The sequence below is a fragment of the Lygodium microphyllum genome, chromosome 18 (genome assembly GCF_053477565.2).
Source record: "Lygodium microphyllum isolate KBCC chromosome 18, Lygodium_microphyllum_v1.1.10, whole genome shotgun sequence".
NCBI lineage: Eukaryota > Viridiplantae > Streptophyta > Polypodiopsida > Schizaeales > Lygodiaceae > Lygodium > Lygodium microphyllum.
This window is the reverse complement of record NC_141152.1, coordinates 78918294-78936294: the sequence shown is the minus strand read 5'-3', so window position 1 is coordinate 78936294 and position 18001 is coordinate 78918294. Positions and strand designations below refer to the sequence as shown.

The window sequence follows — 18001 nt, the reverse complement described above, 5'->3', positions numbered from 1 at the left end:
ATATCTTCGAAACGAATAAATGCTATCTTCACTATCCACCTCAAGTAAGGCATGATTGATTTCCTCCATATTGAGAACAAGATCCCATGAATTGGTAAGTTTTGGAATGAAGTCTCGTGGACCTTGCCTTTGGATAGAGCATGTGATTGGACAAGGTTTGAGATGTCAACCAACATACACAATAGTGGTAGATCTTCTAGTTAGTAGCCTCTTAAAAGCTTGGATTTGAGAGCATAGACCTCCTTGGAGGGAGCTGAGAGGCTTACACCCCCCCCTCTAGAAAAGGGGCTTTGAGCTTGTCTAGAGCAATAGGCATGGAATATCACACCTTACCTTACTTATCCCATAAGAAACTGCTAACCATTGAATCTTGTTGTTTCTACTCATGCTTTCCCCACCTAATGATTGTAAAAAGAAGGTGAGCATTGGATAAATGAAGCAATGAATAATCTTAAGCCAAATGTGGAATGGCCAATTTGTTGATGCCCAACTACTAACTTTCTCTTGGGCTTTGTTGAGCGCTCATGAGGGTCTCCTCGACTCGTGAATGTCCCAGCCCCAAAGGCACACCCAAGTATCTAAATAGGTTACCCCTCCCTATTATACTTACCTTCCATTGTAGATTCAAGACGTCCACTTCTGGTACATTGATTAGCTTTGATTCGTTGATATTGATGGCAAAACTAGTAGCATGCTTGTAAATACTCAAAATCCTTATTGCCTTCTCGAAGTTTTCTTTCTAGGCCCTCAGGTATACCAAGAGGTCATCCGCAAACCCTTGACCTAGCAGCTGCTTTCCTCTATAGTGTATGCCATAAAGCTCTCCATCTTTGGCCAACAAGAAGGAGAGAAAAGATAAAATTTAAAGAGAGAATTAGACATAGGGAATTTAGGGGAGAGAGAGAGTAAATAAAAAAATTAGAAACAGAGAGAAAAAAAAGGAGAGCGAAAAATGAGCAATGGATTGTTGAGCAAAATTGTAACTTCGCTTGCCGCTTTGGGATAGCTAAGCTGATGCGAAACGGCCTAGCGTTCCGTGCGTGCGAAGTGCTAGTAACTATTAACCACCGCCCCAAAGTCCTCGGCTTCTTTCAACCGGCATTTGTTTCCAGGTCAATATTTTGCTCTTTTTTATTCTCTGTTGTTAAACGTCAATCCAATGTAGCATTGCTGCTCTACTTCTTTGTTTCACCTAGGCTACTGTTCACAAATTTTATTGGGTCTGAGAACGACGATCTCTGTCTGTGCTCAGGAGGAAAGCCGAACGACATAGTTTCTGTTCCTGCCATCTCCTCCGGTTGTTGATGCATTTGTTCTGCCTTTCTTGATGAATCGAGGCTCTCTGAGCAGTCCAACCCGAAGAGGAGCAGGTCCTGTTACCTGCCTCTACAGCTGCGAACAGCTCCTTAACAATGGCGTCTTCCCTGCACACAATGCCGTACATGGACCAGCCCCTCGACAAGATTGCGGCCTCCGGCCCAATTCTCGCTCACATCATGCAGGATTTTGGCTCCTCGCGCGGGGACTGTGAAGGCCTCCTGTTCGGCCGTCTAGACAAGACCATGTCCTCTAACCTTGGGGATGACGATGAACAGGCTGGAGCCAGGGAAGAGCTCACTGCCATCATTACTGGATTCTACTCCACCGGTGCAATATTCAGATTCTATGATGCTGCTGGGCACATTGATCTTGCCAAACTTGCAAATATGATAGGTGACAGAGAAAGTTATGGCGGAGACCCCCTCATTGGCTGGTTCATGGGCCGGCGCAATAGTCCTGCGAGACCCTCCCTCAGAGAAACTGCTATCACACGGTCTCTCAGGATCACTTCCTCTTTGCTTTCGAGAAATGCAGGTGATAGTGGTGTTGTCCAACCCCAAATTAGTTCGCAGAATCCGAGGGAAAGCAAACCAGATGGGAGCCAACCCACTGATGGTAGCAGCCCTAAAGTAAACAGACAATCATCTCAGTCGGGCGGAAGCGACTTGCACAATAGCACAACTGGCATAGTTTCACCATCAGGTGGAGTTTCCTCGCCAATAGATGTGGATGTTCCTAGTTTCGATTCTTCTCGAAGATCCAAGCAAAATTTGTTCAAAGATGGCTTGCATAATCAGTCAGGGAGTGCGGCCAAACAAGATGCTGAGATTGCAGAGCTTGCCATGCAGGCTAACATGAGAAATTCACTGAAGACTAGCAAAACCAACCAGACTGCTATGCACGCACCATCTCTTGTAGAGACATTATTAAAACCAGTTGGTATTCCTGCATCCTCCCCTTGTATTTTTATGTTGTTTACAGAGTCTGGCACTCAAGAGGCAGTACACACATATGACTATCGTGCATATCAGTATCATCATATTTCCAGGGAATTTGAACCTCGAACAGTGAGGATTGTCAACATTGGGCCAGCATTCCGTGGGCAGTATGACTCTTTTTCCCCTGTGTCACCTTTTCCATTGCTTTCAAGTACCAGTGATGAAGAAAACGAGTATCACAGCTCGACTGACTCCCCAGCAAAGGAAAGAGATTTACATGCAGGTAGTAGGAGGACACGGGCTTCATCAAACAAGCCACAAACCCTATTGGATGCTTATTCAGAAGGCTACAGAGTTGAAAAACTAGCGAGCTTTGTGAGACCAGATGGAATGCAGCAGGTGCAGGAGCTAGAAGATCTATATGCTAGAATGTTGTCAAAGCTCCAAACTCTTGCAAAGCAAGTGTGCGAGTCATCATCAGCCCTCATTGAACAGGTACATTTTACAAACTTTATACACATCTCAAGCCATAGTCAATCTGAGAGTGCACCCTAGGGCAAATGTAAAGAGGACATCAAGCATTTGTGTGAGATCTTACTTTAATTGTGTTTAAGCAAGGCCATTGATTTCAGGGATATTATTCTGCCTGAGGCTCTAGTTCATTATGCATTAGTGAGTTACTATTCTGGCCAAGTCATTTTCCAGGAGAGATTTTAACTGTATTGTGTTTACGTTAGGCCTTTTATTTCAGCGATATTATTCAGCCCGAGGTTTTAGTTCGTCATGCATTAGTGAATTAATCTATTCTTCCCAGGGTAAAAATATGGAATGGTGGAATATTATTCCAGCTATCATATAACTTAGCACAACAATGGGCATATGGCAAGATTTTTACAAATGTGTTCAATATAATTGGGGATTGTACTTTTATAGTGTATTTGGGGTGAAACCGTAAATGTTGTTCTGACTTGCCAGCTTTGAAACATGCTATTTTGAAACTAGTGAGGATAAAACAGAATCACATCCTTTATTCGGGCTTAACCACTTGTTTTTGAGTTCATTCTCATTCTCCCTTCCCCTTTTTTTCTTCTTCATCTGTACACAGTGTAAGGTTCTATATATTTACAGAGTGTAACTGATTGTAACCTGCTTGGGGATGCATTGGACATTTAGGTTTGCAGCCTGCAGGAAATAGGAAGCTCCCAGATATGCAAATAGAGAGATTCTCTAGAGCAGCAGAAGTTTGCATTGGGCGATGACCAATAAACTAAGAGTTGGTTATATTCAAATTCACCGTATGTGTGCCATTAAAGATTGTGCTTGTCAGCTGCTGGTTGATGTCACACAGCATTTTGTAAGACATGATGTGTAGTATTGGGAAACAAGGAAACAAAAACTCCAAGAAAAGCAGTCAATTCTTATTCAGATCCTCAGCAGAAAATTTTGTGAAAGCAACATTGAAAAAGAAGTGCATCAGTGTCAAACTTGGCCTAAATAGTTCAAAGACAGCAGCATGTCTATGTAGATGTGAAGTACATCATTGCTGTTGATTTATGGTTGCACCCATTGGCACTTTGGAGTTGTATAATCAAGTTAATTTTTTTTGTAGGTACACTCCTAGCCTATCTATAGGTACACTCCTAGCCTATCTATAACTAGCCTAAGGATCCTATGGGTAACCTAGGAATTCTAAGACTCTAGCCTAATGGTGGATAATGACTGAATGAGTTGGATAGCCCAAAAGGCACTGATTGAGGGGGGGGGGGGGGATCGGGAATCCATTGCAGTAGTGGCCAACCACTTATAAACATGCATACCAGGGGGTGGAGAAACTGCATTACCTCCTTGGGCAAGACAATTGCTTAACCTTATGGAGTGGCACTACCATTGTCGAAGGGGGATTGATGTTGGTTTTGGGATTGTTAATGGATGTAGCTTTGGTGTGGGTAGAACACCTTTGGCTTTGGAATGTGTGAATTCAGGTTTGGATCTAAGACTTGTGGCCTTGGAATGACAATTGCCATTAACATGATTTGGTTTCTAGCGAAATGTACAATACCTATTCTTTTTAGGTAAATGCTAGAAGGTTTTTGTGATGATTTGACCATACCACTCTTTGTTTTAGGAGATTGATTGTTGACATAGGATTGTGCTTTGGGTTTAGGATTAATTGGGGAGGATGGGACTAGGTCTAGGGGGCTAGGCGATCCCTTTACACTTCCTATTTCCTTCAAGGAAGGAGGTGACTTGTCCTCACAAGAGGTGGGTCTTTTCTTTTGAGCAACCGAGGAAGGTGGTATAGTGTGCTAGAGGGGGATTTCCTACTCAATCGGACTAGAGAATAAGAGTATGACTCACTTGTAGGTAGGTGGGAGGTCCGTGGTGCTCAACTGGCATTCTTAGCAACAGAGCACTAGGGTGCAAAGTGGTATACTGTTGAGTTTTTGTCATTTGACGATGGCCTAAAGCCTAAATGTTTATACAAAACAATATGTGCTAACATAGGGTACCCTATATTGGTCTAAAGCAAGATCCTAAAGTGAATATCGACGAATCTAAAAGTGAAGTGAAAGTGGGAGGGAAAGCCAAGAATTGTGAGTGTGATGCACCAAACTCATACTTGAATGATTAGAAGATAGGATCACCTTTTGGAGCATTTTTGATCATAAAGTTTTCTCCATATCCATACTAGTACTATAGTAGACATGTGTCTTGTAGTGTGATCTCCTACCTGTAAGCCTTAGTTTGAGTTGGGTGAGGACATTAGAAGTTGTGACATTGAAACCAAAGTTCTATTAATATTGGATGAAGTACAATGAGATTTGGCTCCAATCTCCTTCACTTTCCAATGTCTCTTGCTATCAAAATTGACCAGCACACTTTTTTATCAATTTGCCTCTTGATCTGATAGGGGATCGGTCCCTAATTAACCCTTGGCTAGTCAAATCTAACCCCAAATGAAATTGGGATGGCTGGCTTCTTGAATTCTTTGGCAATTCCTTGAATTGTAGCTAATGGTCTCAAGTACCAAGCCTTCAATATTTTTGCATGGGACGTGAGGTGGTTGTTAAACCCTAGTTTCTATTATGAATTAGGGTTTACATCACCAAACTCTTGAATTCAGCACCTTCAATGGCTATAATGGTTGAGATATGCTGAGGAACTTTGGAAATTGGCTAGTGATTGAGAAATTTTCAAATTTTGTCATGAAAATAGGGCTTGCTTAGTTGGTATCCAATCCAAACAGCAATTAATGCTGCCATTTGATGCTTGAGAGCACCATTAGTGGTGCCGTCTTGCTATACTTGCTGTTACCAGCAATTGGGTGTCCGAGTGCAGCAATGCGGAATCATATGACCGAGACTGAGAGAGAGAGGAGACAAAATGTACATTTGCAATATGAAGAATGTTGAATAAGAAATACAGACATGTATACGGGCGCAGTCCGTAAATTTGTGTATGTCACCCTGTTGTACACCTCGAAGTTTGTAGCAATCAACACGATCTTTGCCTTGAATTGAGGTTGGAATCTGTGATCAAAATGTGTCAAAGTGTGCTGTAAATCTGTTATATGTAGTAGAAAATAGTGACCAGCAAAAATAGTAGTCAGCTTGATCAATTTGGTCCATTGCTCCAGATGAAACCAGCCTTCCTTCTTGGAAAGGGTGGTAATTCCCTGATTAAGCACTTAATTACAGCAATCAGCAAATGAACACAACTTAAAATGCACAAATTAGCTTAATAATCTCGGACAGTGGACACCCTGTTGGCCCCAAAACCAGCACCCCTTTCGGTATTTCTTTAGTTTGATTGCTAATGGAATGAGTACAAGCTGAGATCTACAATCTCCTTTGCTGTTCCAAAAGCCTCTTTGTTGTAGCAACAATCAGTAGTCAATTCAGGCCAATTGCCCCTTGATTTTTCACTTAGGACTTGTATAAACAGAACCACTAACGGGCCAAATGTTACCCCAAATTACAATGAATGGGCTGGCATCTGAATTTTGCGACAATTACACAAATTTCAGGTGTTGAATTCAGTGTACAATGCCTTCACCAATTGACACGGGTCTCAAGGTGACTGTCAAACCCTAATTTCTGCAGAAATTTAGGGTTTACTATAGAGATCTTCTTGCTGTCCACCAAATTTGGCTGAGAATTGTTGAAAATGGTCGAGAAATGTTAAGATCTCTTGAGAATGGGTTGGAGAAGGTGGGAGAAAGCCAAGATGAGAGAGAAATCTGATTTTCTTTGCGAGAAAACCCTAAATTCCGCTTGCTGCCTGCTCCAGCTTGCATTTAATGCAGTCACCTATTGCTAGGCACCCCCAAAATACTATCACCTGATCAACAATATTGCTGCCAACCCCTAGAAGGTGACTCTTTGTTGTCCCCTACCTGCTGAGGCCCCTAGATGGCTGTTTTTTGCAGCATATTGCTGTTCTCTGATTAGAAAATGGACCAACAGCTCTCTCTCTCTCTCTCTCTCCCCCCCCAAGCTGTAAACTAATTGAATGGCTGAGATCTGTTAGCAGTCATGTTTGTCATGCCTTGTCATCTCCTGCGTGTGAGCCTCAGTCTGAGTCAAACGAGGACATTAGGAGCTCTGACATGTCTATCATGTGTTATGATAAGGGAGGCTAGTCACTCTTGACTAGTTGTCTTAGGATGTGTATTTCTTTTTGGCCTCTTTTAGTGAGCAGCCACCACTGGATGCCCAGCCACTTTTTTGGTCACTGATGTGGGGCGCTCATTTTAGGGCATTTTTAGGGTTTGTGCCCATTTTAGGGTTAGGGTTAGGGTTTGTCCTTTTGCCTATTTATAGGCAGCCCCCCTCCTCACTTGATCACTTGTCTTCTTGTAGATTTCGACACTCCTCCCCCGTGGTGGCGCTGCCATCATCATTAGCCTGATCTGGTGCCCTCACTGACGCTGTGGGCTGCGTGTAGGGACTGATCAGTCTCCTTCCGCCTTCCCGTTTGTATTCAGCATTCATTTCAGTCAGTTCAGATTTCTCTTCCTTATTTTCTGCTTTCTCTCTCTCTCTCTCCCTCCGTGTTCGTATTCCCTCTTTCGCAGCGCACTCTCACATGGTATCAGAGCCGAAGGAGAGTACACGGAGCTGAGATTTACGTGGGAGAACACCCACAATCTTTGCGTTTGCTGCCGGTCTCTTCCCCAACAGCCAAGGCGGCCCTTCCAGGAGGTCACCAACCTTGCGTTTGCTGCAGGCACCCCCTCCAGAGGCTGCCACATCATCATCAATCACTTCCTGTTGCGTTTTCAGTAAGGGCGGCCACTCCTACAGCTGGGCGACATTCCTCCAGTCTGCGTTTTGCTGATTTGGCTGTCATTCCATCTCCAGGCGGCTCTTCTCCTGCTGGTGATCTACTCCCAGGCTGTGTTTTGGTGCTGGCGGCTTCTGTCTTGGTGCTATTCATTAGACAATCTTGCGTTTTGCAGCTCCAGGTGTTTGTAGGCCTCCCCCGCTTGCGTTTTGGTGATTGGTGACCATACTGCTGGTCATTATTCGGCATCGGCAAAGTTTTCTTTGGTGTTTGGTGTTTTGCAGATTGGAAGATGTATTCTCATCAGTTTACAGGCTTTGATGACTCAGATGATGAGCTTTTGTCTCGACACTCATCTGAACGGAGGCGTGATTTCTATCACGAGGACCGTCGTCCGGAGTCTATCCCTCTTTCCCGTCCTTCTTCTATTCATGTATCTCGGCGAGTCCCTTCCTGTGGGCCGAAGATGCAGCCTTTGGTACCCCCTGTACAGGTACCCGTACTTCCTTAGCTGCCCAAAGAGGACCGGTTGGATGGCTCCAACTTTTCTCTATGGTCCTGCAAGGTGGAGTGTATCTTGGACTCCTTCGATCTTTGGGAGCTTGTTTCTGTTCCTATTCCCCGGCCTAAGGTGGATCCCACAGATGGGACATCTATGGATCGTGCAGCCTTATGGGATCGGCTCAATTCTAGAGCCAGATCTTTCCTCTTTCTGAGTTTGTAGGATTCTGTCCTTGTTAATGTTCACAGGTTGAAGACTGCAGCAGACGTGTGGAGAAAGCTCACGTCTCTCTATCAACAGAAGACGTTTGCCCACCGGATATCTCTCGAAAAGAAGTTGTGGATGCTCGCTATTGATGATAGTCCTTCCATGAAGGACCACATCAATAGATTACAAGATATGAGGGATGAGCTTGCATCCCTCGGTCGGATGATATCTTCTGAAGACATGGCTATGATTCTCTTGACTCAGCTGCCATCGCCTCGGTTTGATGTCTTCTACACTAGCCTTCTTACATCGAGGACTTGTGAGAAGCTTCTATGGGAGGAGCTATCCCCGCTTGTCTTGGAGCATGACGAGCGACTCAGAGAGGTCAGTGCTAGTGGATCCGACTCCACTAGAGCCTTTGTTGCAGGTTCGGGAGGACAGAAGAAGAAGAATAAGTCAAAGGCTAAGGAGAAGGACAATTCTTCAGGCTCTGACTCAGATTCAAAGAGACCGAAGTGCCCACACTGTGGGAAAGGGACATATCCCGAGGAGAAATGCTGGAAGAAATACCCTCACCTTCGTCTGGGCGCGAAGGGTGGATCTACATTGGAGCCTTCTTCTACCTCTACACCAGCTGTTACCCATGAGTCAGTGTTCCTTCATATCCATGCTTTGGAGGAGGATCCTTCTTCCGTGGCTGCAGTGTCTTCTGCGCAGCCTTGGTTAGTGGACAGTGGTGCTTCGAGTCATATGACTCCCCGAGGTGTTTTGATACAGGATCTCCGTCCATCAGAGGGTTCAGTCACTGTTGGTGACATTTTATCGGTGCCTATTATTAGTGGTGTTGGCACATTGCCTTTGTTTACCGACCGACCTTCGAGCTCCTTTTCACAGGCCCTACATGTTCCGGATTTGGGCCTTTCCCTCCTCTCAGTTTATGGCCTTACGAGGCTTGGCATACGAGTGATCTTCATCGAGCATGCCGTTGTTATTGAGGATTCTTTTACAGGAGCTGTCTTATCTACAGGTTGGCAGGAGAGCGGGCTTTACAGGCTCCATTCCCCTTCTTTGATGCAGGATCCTCCACAGCAGTCTATTGCTACACCCGTTCCCACTTGTGCACCTTCTATTCCACAAGTTCCTTCCCATCCCCCACCTCCTCCGGTGGTTTCCTCGTACCCCCCATCCCTTTCAGAGGGGGACGATCTCGGTGATGCGGCTGTGGATTCCTGGCCCCTAGTGTTTTAGAGAGGGATTCCCAAGATCGTGAGGAGCTCCTTCAGCGGCAGTCTACATCGATGGACTTCATCGACATTGGCATTCCTCTTGCCACCCCATGATCTATTTCCTCTTTGGCCTTCAGCCACATTGAGGATCTGAGAGGGGGTGTTCGCAGTCATGTTTGTCATGCCTTGTCATCTCCTGCCTGTGAGTCTCAATCTGAGTCAAACGAGGACATTAGGAGCTCTGACGTGTCTGTCATGTGTTATGATGGGGGAGGCTAGTCACTCTTGACTGACTGTCTTAGGATGTGTATTTCTTTTTGGCCTCTTTTAGTGAGCAGCCACTGGCTGCGTGGCCACTTTTTTGGTCACTGATGTGAGGCGCCCATTTTAGGGCATTTTTAGGGTTTGCGCCCATTTTAGGGTTAGGGTTAGGGTTTGTCCTTTTGCCTATTTATAGGCAGCCCCCCTCCTCACTTGATCACTTGTCTTCTTGCAGATTCCGACACTCTTTCTCCCCCGTGGTGGTGCTGCCATCATCATCAGCCTGATCTGGTGCCCTCGCTAACGTTGTGGGCTGCGTGCAGGGACTGATTAGTCTCCTTCCGCCTTCCCGTTTGTATTCAGCATTCATTTCAGTCAGTGCAGATTTCTCTTCCTTATTTTTTGCTTTCTCTCTCTCTCCCTCCGTGTTCGTATTCCCTCTTCCGCAGCGCCCTCTCACAAGATCTTGCCCCCAAAAACGTTTTCTCAGTTTGCAATGGGCATTTTGTCCAAGTGGCAGCTTGCTAAACCCATTTTTTAGCATTATCTAGCCTTTTAATTAATTTTCAAAACTAAATAATCTTGAAAATTAATTTTAGCCATTCTGACTCTACCCAAAATTAAATGTGCCTATCCATAATGAAATTGGCTAGGCCATTTGTATCTGGGAGTGGTTTCCAACCTCTGTTGACCCTTAGACTGGGATTAATTAATTAATTAATACTAGTTCCTAGTGTCACCACCAACACTTATTGGCCAAATAATTGTCCCAGGGTCAAAACTGACACCAACTGACCCCCAAAGCCCAATTGTCTCATAACTTATTACAATTTTTACCTGACACCCATTGCATCCTCGGGGTCCTTGGCCTATTACCATGAACTAACTGCCATATGCATCACATGTGCTAAACAACCTTGCACATTTGATTAATAACTTAATGAAATGTTATCAGCAAGATTGTATCTCAAAATTTCACGTCCCCATGACACTAGATTTGGCTGATTACAGGACAAAACTGTTCGACTGTTGGCACGTGCACTTGTGGCGGCCAACTAATGACATGTCGACTTGGCTGATGTGGCGATCTGCTGACATGGCGACGGCTGTGCAGGGTGATCAAACTGTTGCCTGTCCAAGGGATGATTAGATGACCATATCTCTAACACCTCCTCTTAGATCTTGGATTGTCAGAGTGAAGCAATGCGGAAGTGAATGACCAAAACAAAGAGCGAACAGAGAGAGAAAGAGACAGTGAAACACAGAAGATCTACAGTGAAGATGCAGAATTATACACCGGTGCAAAGAGAATATCTACATATGTCTCCACCTCAAAGATCTCGGTCTTCTTCAGCCTTGAGGGTAGTCCCCACCACGGTTTGCAGCCTAAAATCTATGGAACACAACTGACAGAGGCTGCTGGAAACAAAGCCTATAAATATGTTGAAAGGATGCCTAAAATAATGTAGGTCATCTGCAATTAATGCAGTTGACTACTGGCCGATTGGTGCGACTCGATTGCCTGCCATGTGGCGCCTATGACTGCTTGCCACGTGGCACCCTACCTGTCCGGGAGATGTCACTCTCTAACACCCCCTCTCAAATCCTAGACACGGTTGAAGGCTAAGGGATTTGGAGTGCTGTCGAAGTAAAGCTTGGGGAAGCGCGTTGGTAAACAAGTCTGCAAGATTATTCTTTGTCTTGCAATAGACCAGGGAAATGGTCTCATTTAGAATCTTCTCCCGAATGAAATGGTACTGGATCTCAATATGCTTCATTCGAGCATGAAACATAGGATTCCTGGCCAAGGCAATGCAACTCTCATTGTCGCACTATAGAATAGTAGGTCATGTGTATGGGCAGCCAAGCTCCTCTAGAAGCTTGTGAAGCCACAATGTCCCACATGTAGTAGAAGACGCCTCCCGATAGGTTGCTTCTTGCTGCTCCATGAAACAACACCAACACCCAAGTAAAACAATAACTTGTGGTGGACCTCCGATGATCCACACCACCAGCCCAATCTGAATCACTCCAACCTGTAAGGACCAAGTCCATAGCACCTGTACCAGTAGGATAGTAGATCCCAAAATTAGGAGTTCCTTGTAGGAATTGCAAAATCCTCTAAGTAGTCTGTCAATGTACCATCTTGGGTTCACTCATGCACCTAGCTAGCACACCTACAGCTTAACATAAGTCAACATGGGTATTAAGAAGCCAGATCAAGGAACAAACCTACTATCGATAACGGGTAGTATCCGTCAAGGGAGAATCAGAATGAGTTGTAGCCTTCCAATTCAGGTCCATAAGAGTCGTAAGAGACTTGCATCCCTCCATTTCACACGTAGCCAAGAGTTCCTGTACATACCGTTGCTAGGAAATAAAGATTTCCCTTGGAGTCTGATAGATCTCATGACCTAGAAAGAAGTGAAGAAGTCCTATGTCTGTCATCTTAAACTTCTCATGAAGTATTGCCTTCGTCTGCTCGACTATTTGAGTATGGTCACCTGTCACTATCAAGTTGTCCACATAAAGGACAAACAACACACGATCTCCATCTAAGGTGTGTACATACAGTTGGGGGTCGGCTTCGAAACGCCAATACCCTAAATCTTCCTAGAGAAACGAGTCAATCTTCTCATTCCAAGCACGGGGAGCTTGCTTAAGGCCATAGAGAGCCTTCCGCAACTTGTACACCTTACCATTAGAAGAACCAAAGCTTTGAGGTTGTTCAACATAGATCTCCTCCTTCACCTCTCCATTCAAGAAGGCAAACTTCACATCCAGTTGATAAACCGGCTATCTCTTGTGGCTAGGCAAGGCAAGAACAACGCGAATAGTGGCCATCCGAGCTGTAGGGGCAAAAGTATCATGGAAATCAATGCTTGGGTGCTATGCAAAACCTTTAGCGACAAGGCGGGCCTTGTGCTTATCCAATGTGCCATCACTGTGGTACTTGGTCTTAAAGACCCATTTGACTCCAATGATCTTCTTATGAGGAGGCTTTGGCACGAGATACTAAGTGCCATTCCTTTTAATCGACTCCAGCTCCTGCTCCATCGCTTTTCACCAATGATCATGCTGTAAAGCCTCCTTTACGGATGTGGGCTCTCAATCGTGCATGATATGAGTCATCAAACAATAATTAGTGTAAACAAGTTCAGTGTGGTAGGCTTGGTTTCTCAGAGAACGCCGTAGGCCATCTTGTGGCTGCAACTTCTTAGGGACCCTCTCAATCCTTGCATCATGAAGAGTGTCACAAGCCCATTAAGGAGGAGTCCGAATTGCGCCTAGTTGCTCTCCATCTGTCGAAGTTTTTAGAAGGTCCATTGACGGCGGGGGAGCAGTTAGTGAAGTCGGTGGCTGGGAACTAAGCTCCTCATTCGAAGAAGAGTTCTCAAGAGGCACTGGCTTCAGAGAACAATCGCTGGGGCCCAACTATCACTGGGATCTCCAAGAACAGGGAGTTCCTCACCCCCCTCTGGGGTTGGAACCTCCACGAACCGAATGTCACTGCTTGCATAGACATCTCGTTGTTTGAGGGGTTTTAGTCGAAAGGTCGTATCCATCGGGGATCAGAGAGAGAAGAAAGTAGAGAATAGGAGATAGAAGAGAAGAAAAAGAATAGACAAGAGGTACACAAGATAAAGATAAATCTCAATGAATCAAAGCACTATGTATTGATCGAACTTGAGAAGATAAACAAAATTCTTGTCTAGGACTACTCGGAAGAAATCTCCAAGCATTAGATCTCTTGGAGCTCCCTGGTAGATAAAAAATGTACACAAAATACTAGCTGCTTCTTTGCTACTCAGACCGCAAATTTGATGGTTCTGTTGGCTCCGAAAGGAGGACAAAACCCCAGGATGCCTGATTAGAATTCTTGCAGATCACTTCTTTTTCTTCTCCCATTTGGAGTGCTATTTACTGCTTATAAACTACGATCACGCGTTCCGCGATTTTAGAAGCCCTTTCTTTTTCATGAGATCTTCCAAAACTGGTTGAAAAGCAACTTGCTTTTTGCATGTCACTCTATTCTAGAAGTTTTCTATACTTTTTTAGGATATTTACAAGAAATAATATAAAAAAAAGGCTAAACTTGTCCAAAAATCCCGCATTTTGAAAGTAACCATACTATGGACACTAGCACTAATGACTAAGATGACATTGACTCTCTAGATTAATAAGAAAGCCGGATGATGATGCACTCTGGGTTTTTTCACATTGTGTCCTTTAGCGACACAACACCACTTAACAGGATCATACACTCAGTAGCCTTGAGACTGTGAGCTATATCCCACAAGCACCTATCTTTTGGAAGCCACTTCAAATTTGTCAGGCTGTGTCTTCGAGATGTGAACATAGGCATCACACCCAAAAACCCTGAAATAAGAAACATCTAGCTTGGACCCAAAGTACACCTCACAAGGAGTCGTACCAACAACAGCAACAGTAGGGGAACGATTAAGGATTTGAACTGTGGTAGCCGAGCCTTAGCCCAGACACTGAGATGTCTGATAATGCTCCATCATGGTATAGGCCACCTCGATCACACTACGATTCTTCTGCTCCAAGATGCCATTCTCTTGAGGGTTGTTTGTATTGGCAAACTCTTGGTGAATACCACGATCTGCACAAAAATGAGCAAACCCATTAGAAACAAATTCTCCGTCCTTATCCGATCGTAAGGTCTTCAGCTTCCAGCTCGATCGGTTCTCCTCAAAGAGCAACCAATCGTTAAAGTTGGAGAAAGCCTCCGATTTTAGCTTCAAGAAATAAGCCCATGTCATCTTGTTGTAATCATCCACAACGAGCATGAAATACAAGCTCCCTCTAAGGGACCCCATCCTCATTGGGCCATAAAGATCGGTAGAAACAAGCTCCAAGGGAGCTGAAGACTGCCTCGAAGCCTTGCTGGGAACATCACGAGTCTGCTTCCCATGGATGCAGGATACACAAGGTTGCTGGCTCACCACAATATCTGGCTAACCTCGAACAAGTTGTCCCTTTGACACCTTTTGAAGGTAATCATAATTGAGGTGACCAAACCGAGCATGCCAAAGCTCGGATTGTGTGTGTGCGTTAAGAAGAAGAGAAGTCAAGGTTGAAGAAGATCACAACTTATAGATTCCATTCTCCTCATAACCTGAAGAAAGAACTTGTCTCGATCCTCTATGAAGAATCCGAAAAGAATCCACATCAAATTTGACCAAAAGGCCAAGGGCACAAATCTTGTGCATCGAAAGAAGATAGTACCCTATAGCTAGCACATAAAGTACCTTAGAGGTATGAGCACCACCATGTCCATTTGGAATAAGATGCATGTTGCCTCGTCCCTGTATAGGAATAGACGAACTATCACCAATGAGAATCTGACCATGGAAAGGCCGCAAATGAGCAACACCTGTTGAAGGAGTCATGTGCCGGGAGGCACCACTGTCAACAATCCACTCTCGAGTATATGGGGCCGTCAATGTAGCATCAGAAGCCGTTAGGGTCGAGTCCTCAACCACCTCCAAGTGGAGGAAAGCAATTGATGAGGGAGCAGCACCGCTCCAGAATCCTTTGAAGATTTCTCCTTATTCTCCTTCTCCTTCTTCTCCTTGTTGGGGCAATCCTTCTTCCAGTGACTTGTTTTGCCACAAATGTGACAAGTAGACTCCTTGTCTTTGTCCTTAGATTTTTCCTCCTTCTTTTGGTCCTTCCCCTTCTTTTGAGCGGACTAATTGACCAAGGCCTCAGATTTCGAAGCATTGGTTCCTTTCAGTTACTTCTCTTGGTCCAAGACCATAGGAACCAACTCTTCCAATTGAAGAGTTTTAGACCGCCTTGAAGTAATCAAGGTGAAATAAAAACCACTAAAAGGGGGGCGGTAATTGTGAAAGAAGAGTTATCGGCATGTCTTCAGAAGTGATCACCTTCTTTCCTGTGTTTTGAACCTGCATCTAAAGCTGCCTCAGCTTGTTGATATGTTCCCACATAGAAGATGACTTGTTGACACTCATGGTCCACATCTGCACTTTCAAAGAAACTCACTTCACAATGGTCATCTGATTATACATCTGATCAAGCTCTAGCCATATCTCCTGAGCCTCCGTCAAATGCTCAATATGAGAGATAACGGCCGTAGTACATGAGAGAAATAAAAACGAGTGAATGTGAGCATTGAGTTTATCCCAATGTGCTTGAGCCTTTACCAACTCCAACTTTTCATTGGAAGAGAGTCTAGGCTCGTCTCGCAAAGAAGGACGATGAATAGCCTCCGTAACAAGCTTTGCCAAATTAGAGGACCCTAGGATGGCAAGCATCATGACCCGCCAGATGCGGTAGTTCTCGCCATCAAGCTTTTGATTTGATGGAAGAGCCAGTAAAATGGGCACCTTTTGGTCCATGATCGCCCAATACTTTGTCTCGGCCTTAGAAGACATCTTCACCTACAATGCCTGCACAAAACACAAAAAGCAGCCCCTCTGACTGTGAAAATACAGCTTGCTAGGGCTATGGTTCGCTCGTCCTGCTCCTTCTTCACCTGCCGGAGGCGATGAAAAGGTGCCCAAAACGCAGCCTTCTTCCTTCTCTAACAGCAAAAACCAGCAGCAGCTTCAGCAAATCTTCTCCTTTCTCGCATGCCCACGCTTGCCTCAACCTTGTTCTGTTGCGCAGCCCACCTACTCGCACTTGAACGCTGAAAACGCGCCCTATCAAAGCCACATTGTCTTGTAGGTGGTAGATGACGCCGCTTGATACTTGGCCTTAGTTGAAGATAAGGCAACCGTGGGTTGCGTCTTATTGCTCCATGAAATAACACCTGTACCCAAGGTAAAGCAATAACTTGTTGTGGAACTCCTATGGTCCACATCGCCAGCCCAATCTAAATTGCTCCAACTTAAGCACAAGATCTGAACCTTCTATACTTGTTGGATACAAGATTCCTAGATCGGGGGTCCTCCTCAGGAACCGCAAAATCCTCAAAGCAACTTGCCAATGTACCTCTTTAGGGTCAGTCATTGGCCAACAAACCTATAGCATAATAGAAATCAAGATGAGTGTTGAGAAGCCAAACCAGGGACCCAATTGTTAGCTGCCTATTTTAGCATGCTAGTTTGTCATCTCATGGTTGTGAGCTCTTGTTAGAGTCTGGCAGGAGATAGAGGAGCTCTATTGATTCATTCAGCATTTGTGCATGTTTGCATTTCTTTTTTGGGTTGTGGTAGGCATCCCATTTTAAGGGCATTTTCTGCTGGTTGGCCAGATTTTAGGGCCAGTCGGCCAGTTTTGGCTGGCTGCCATGCAGGTTGGCCATATTTAGGGCCAATCAGCTAGTTTTGGCTGGCTGCCAGCAGGTCGGCCAGATTTGGGGGGTGGGGGCTGTATATAGCAGCCCCCCTAGTCACTCATAGCATCTCTTCTGCAGATTTCAGCACTCCATCTTCCGTTCCTCCCCGACATTGGTGCTGCCATTCATTTCAGCTTGATTTGGTGCTCTCATTGATGCTCCGGGCTGCGTGTAGGGACTGATCAGTCCACATCATTGTATTCAGCATTCATTTCAGTTAGTGCAATATTTCTTCCTTCATTTTCTGCTCTCTCTCTCTCTCTCTCTCTCTTTCTTTGTGTGTGTGTGTGTTTGTGTTCCTTCTTTCGTTGCGCACTCTCACATGGTATCATTGCCTACCTAAGAGCATGGAGGAGAGATTTCTTACAGAGGACACCGGCCATCAAACCCCAATCTTCCACCTTGCGTTTTGCTGAGGTGGCATCTCCTAGGCCAAGGTGGCAGCATCTGTGGTGGTTGGTGATAATTTTTGTGTAGTCGGCACATTCTCTTTCTGTCTTGTGTTGCAGATTGCTTGTGGTGATTGCAGATTCAGAAGATCTCTTACCAGTTCTCAGGCTTTGACGGCTCAGAGGAGAAGCTCCTTTCTCGATACTCCTATGAGTAGAGATGGGAATATCGGGAGTTTCGTGATTAATGATGGGAGGAGTCTCCTTGAACCCGTCCTTCTTCTGTCCATGTATCTCGGAGGGTTCCATCTACAATGAAGGCTCCCTTGGAGAAGCCTCCATTGGATGTTCGTATGCCTTCTATGATTCCCTCTATTGAGGTGCCTATACTCCCTTTTCTACCCAAGGAAGACAAATTAGATGGTTCCAACTATTCACTATGGTATTCTAAGGCGGAGTGTATCCTTGACACCTTCGACCTATGGGAGCTTGTTTCTTCACGGATTGCTTGTCCTGAGGACCTTGATGATGGGGTCTCC

The 18001-nt window shown here is 45.0% G+C and overlaps 1 protein-coding gene across 1 annotated transcript in view; it reads left to right on the top strand.

Annotated features, from left to right (window-relative positions):
- Positions 1-1148: 1148 nt before the first annotated feature.
- Positions 1149-18001, top strand: part of LOC148021055 (BRISC complex subunit Abro1-like protein) — a 28690-nt gene continuing 11837 nt past the window's right edge. Inside the window, exon 1 of the mRNA XM_087698900.1 lies at positions 1149-2753. Coding sequence (XP_087555026.1) covers positions 1413-2753 — 1341 coding nt within the window. The 5' untranslated portion in view covers positions 1149-1412. The remainder of the gene's footprint in view (positions 2754-18001) is intronic.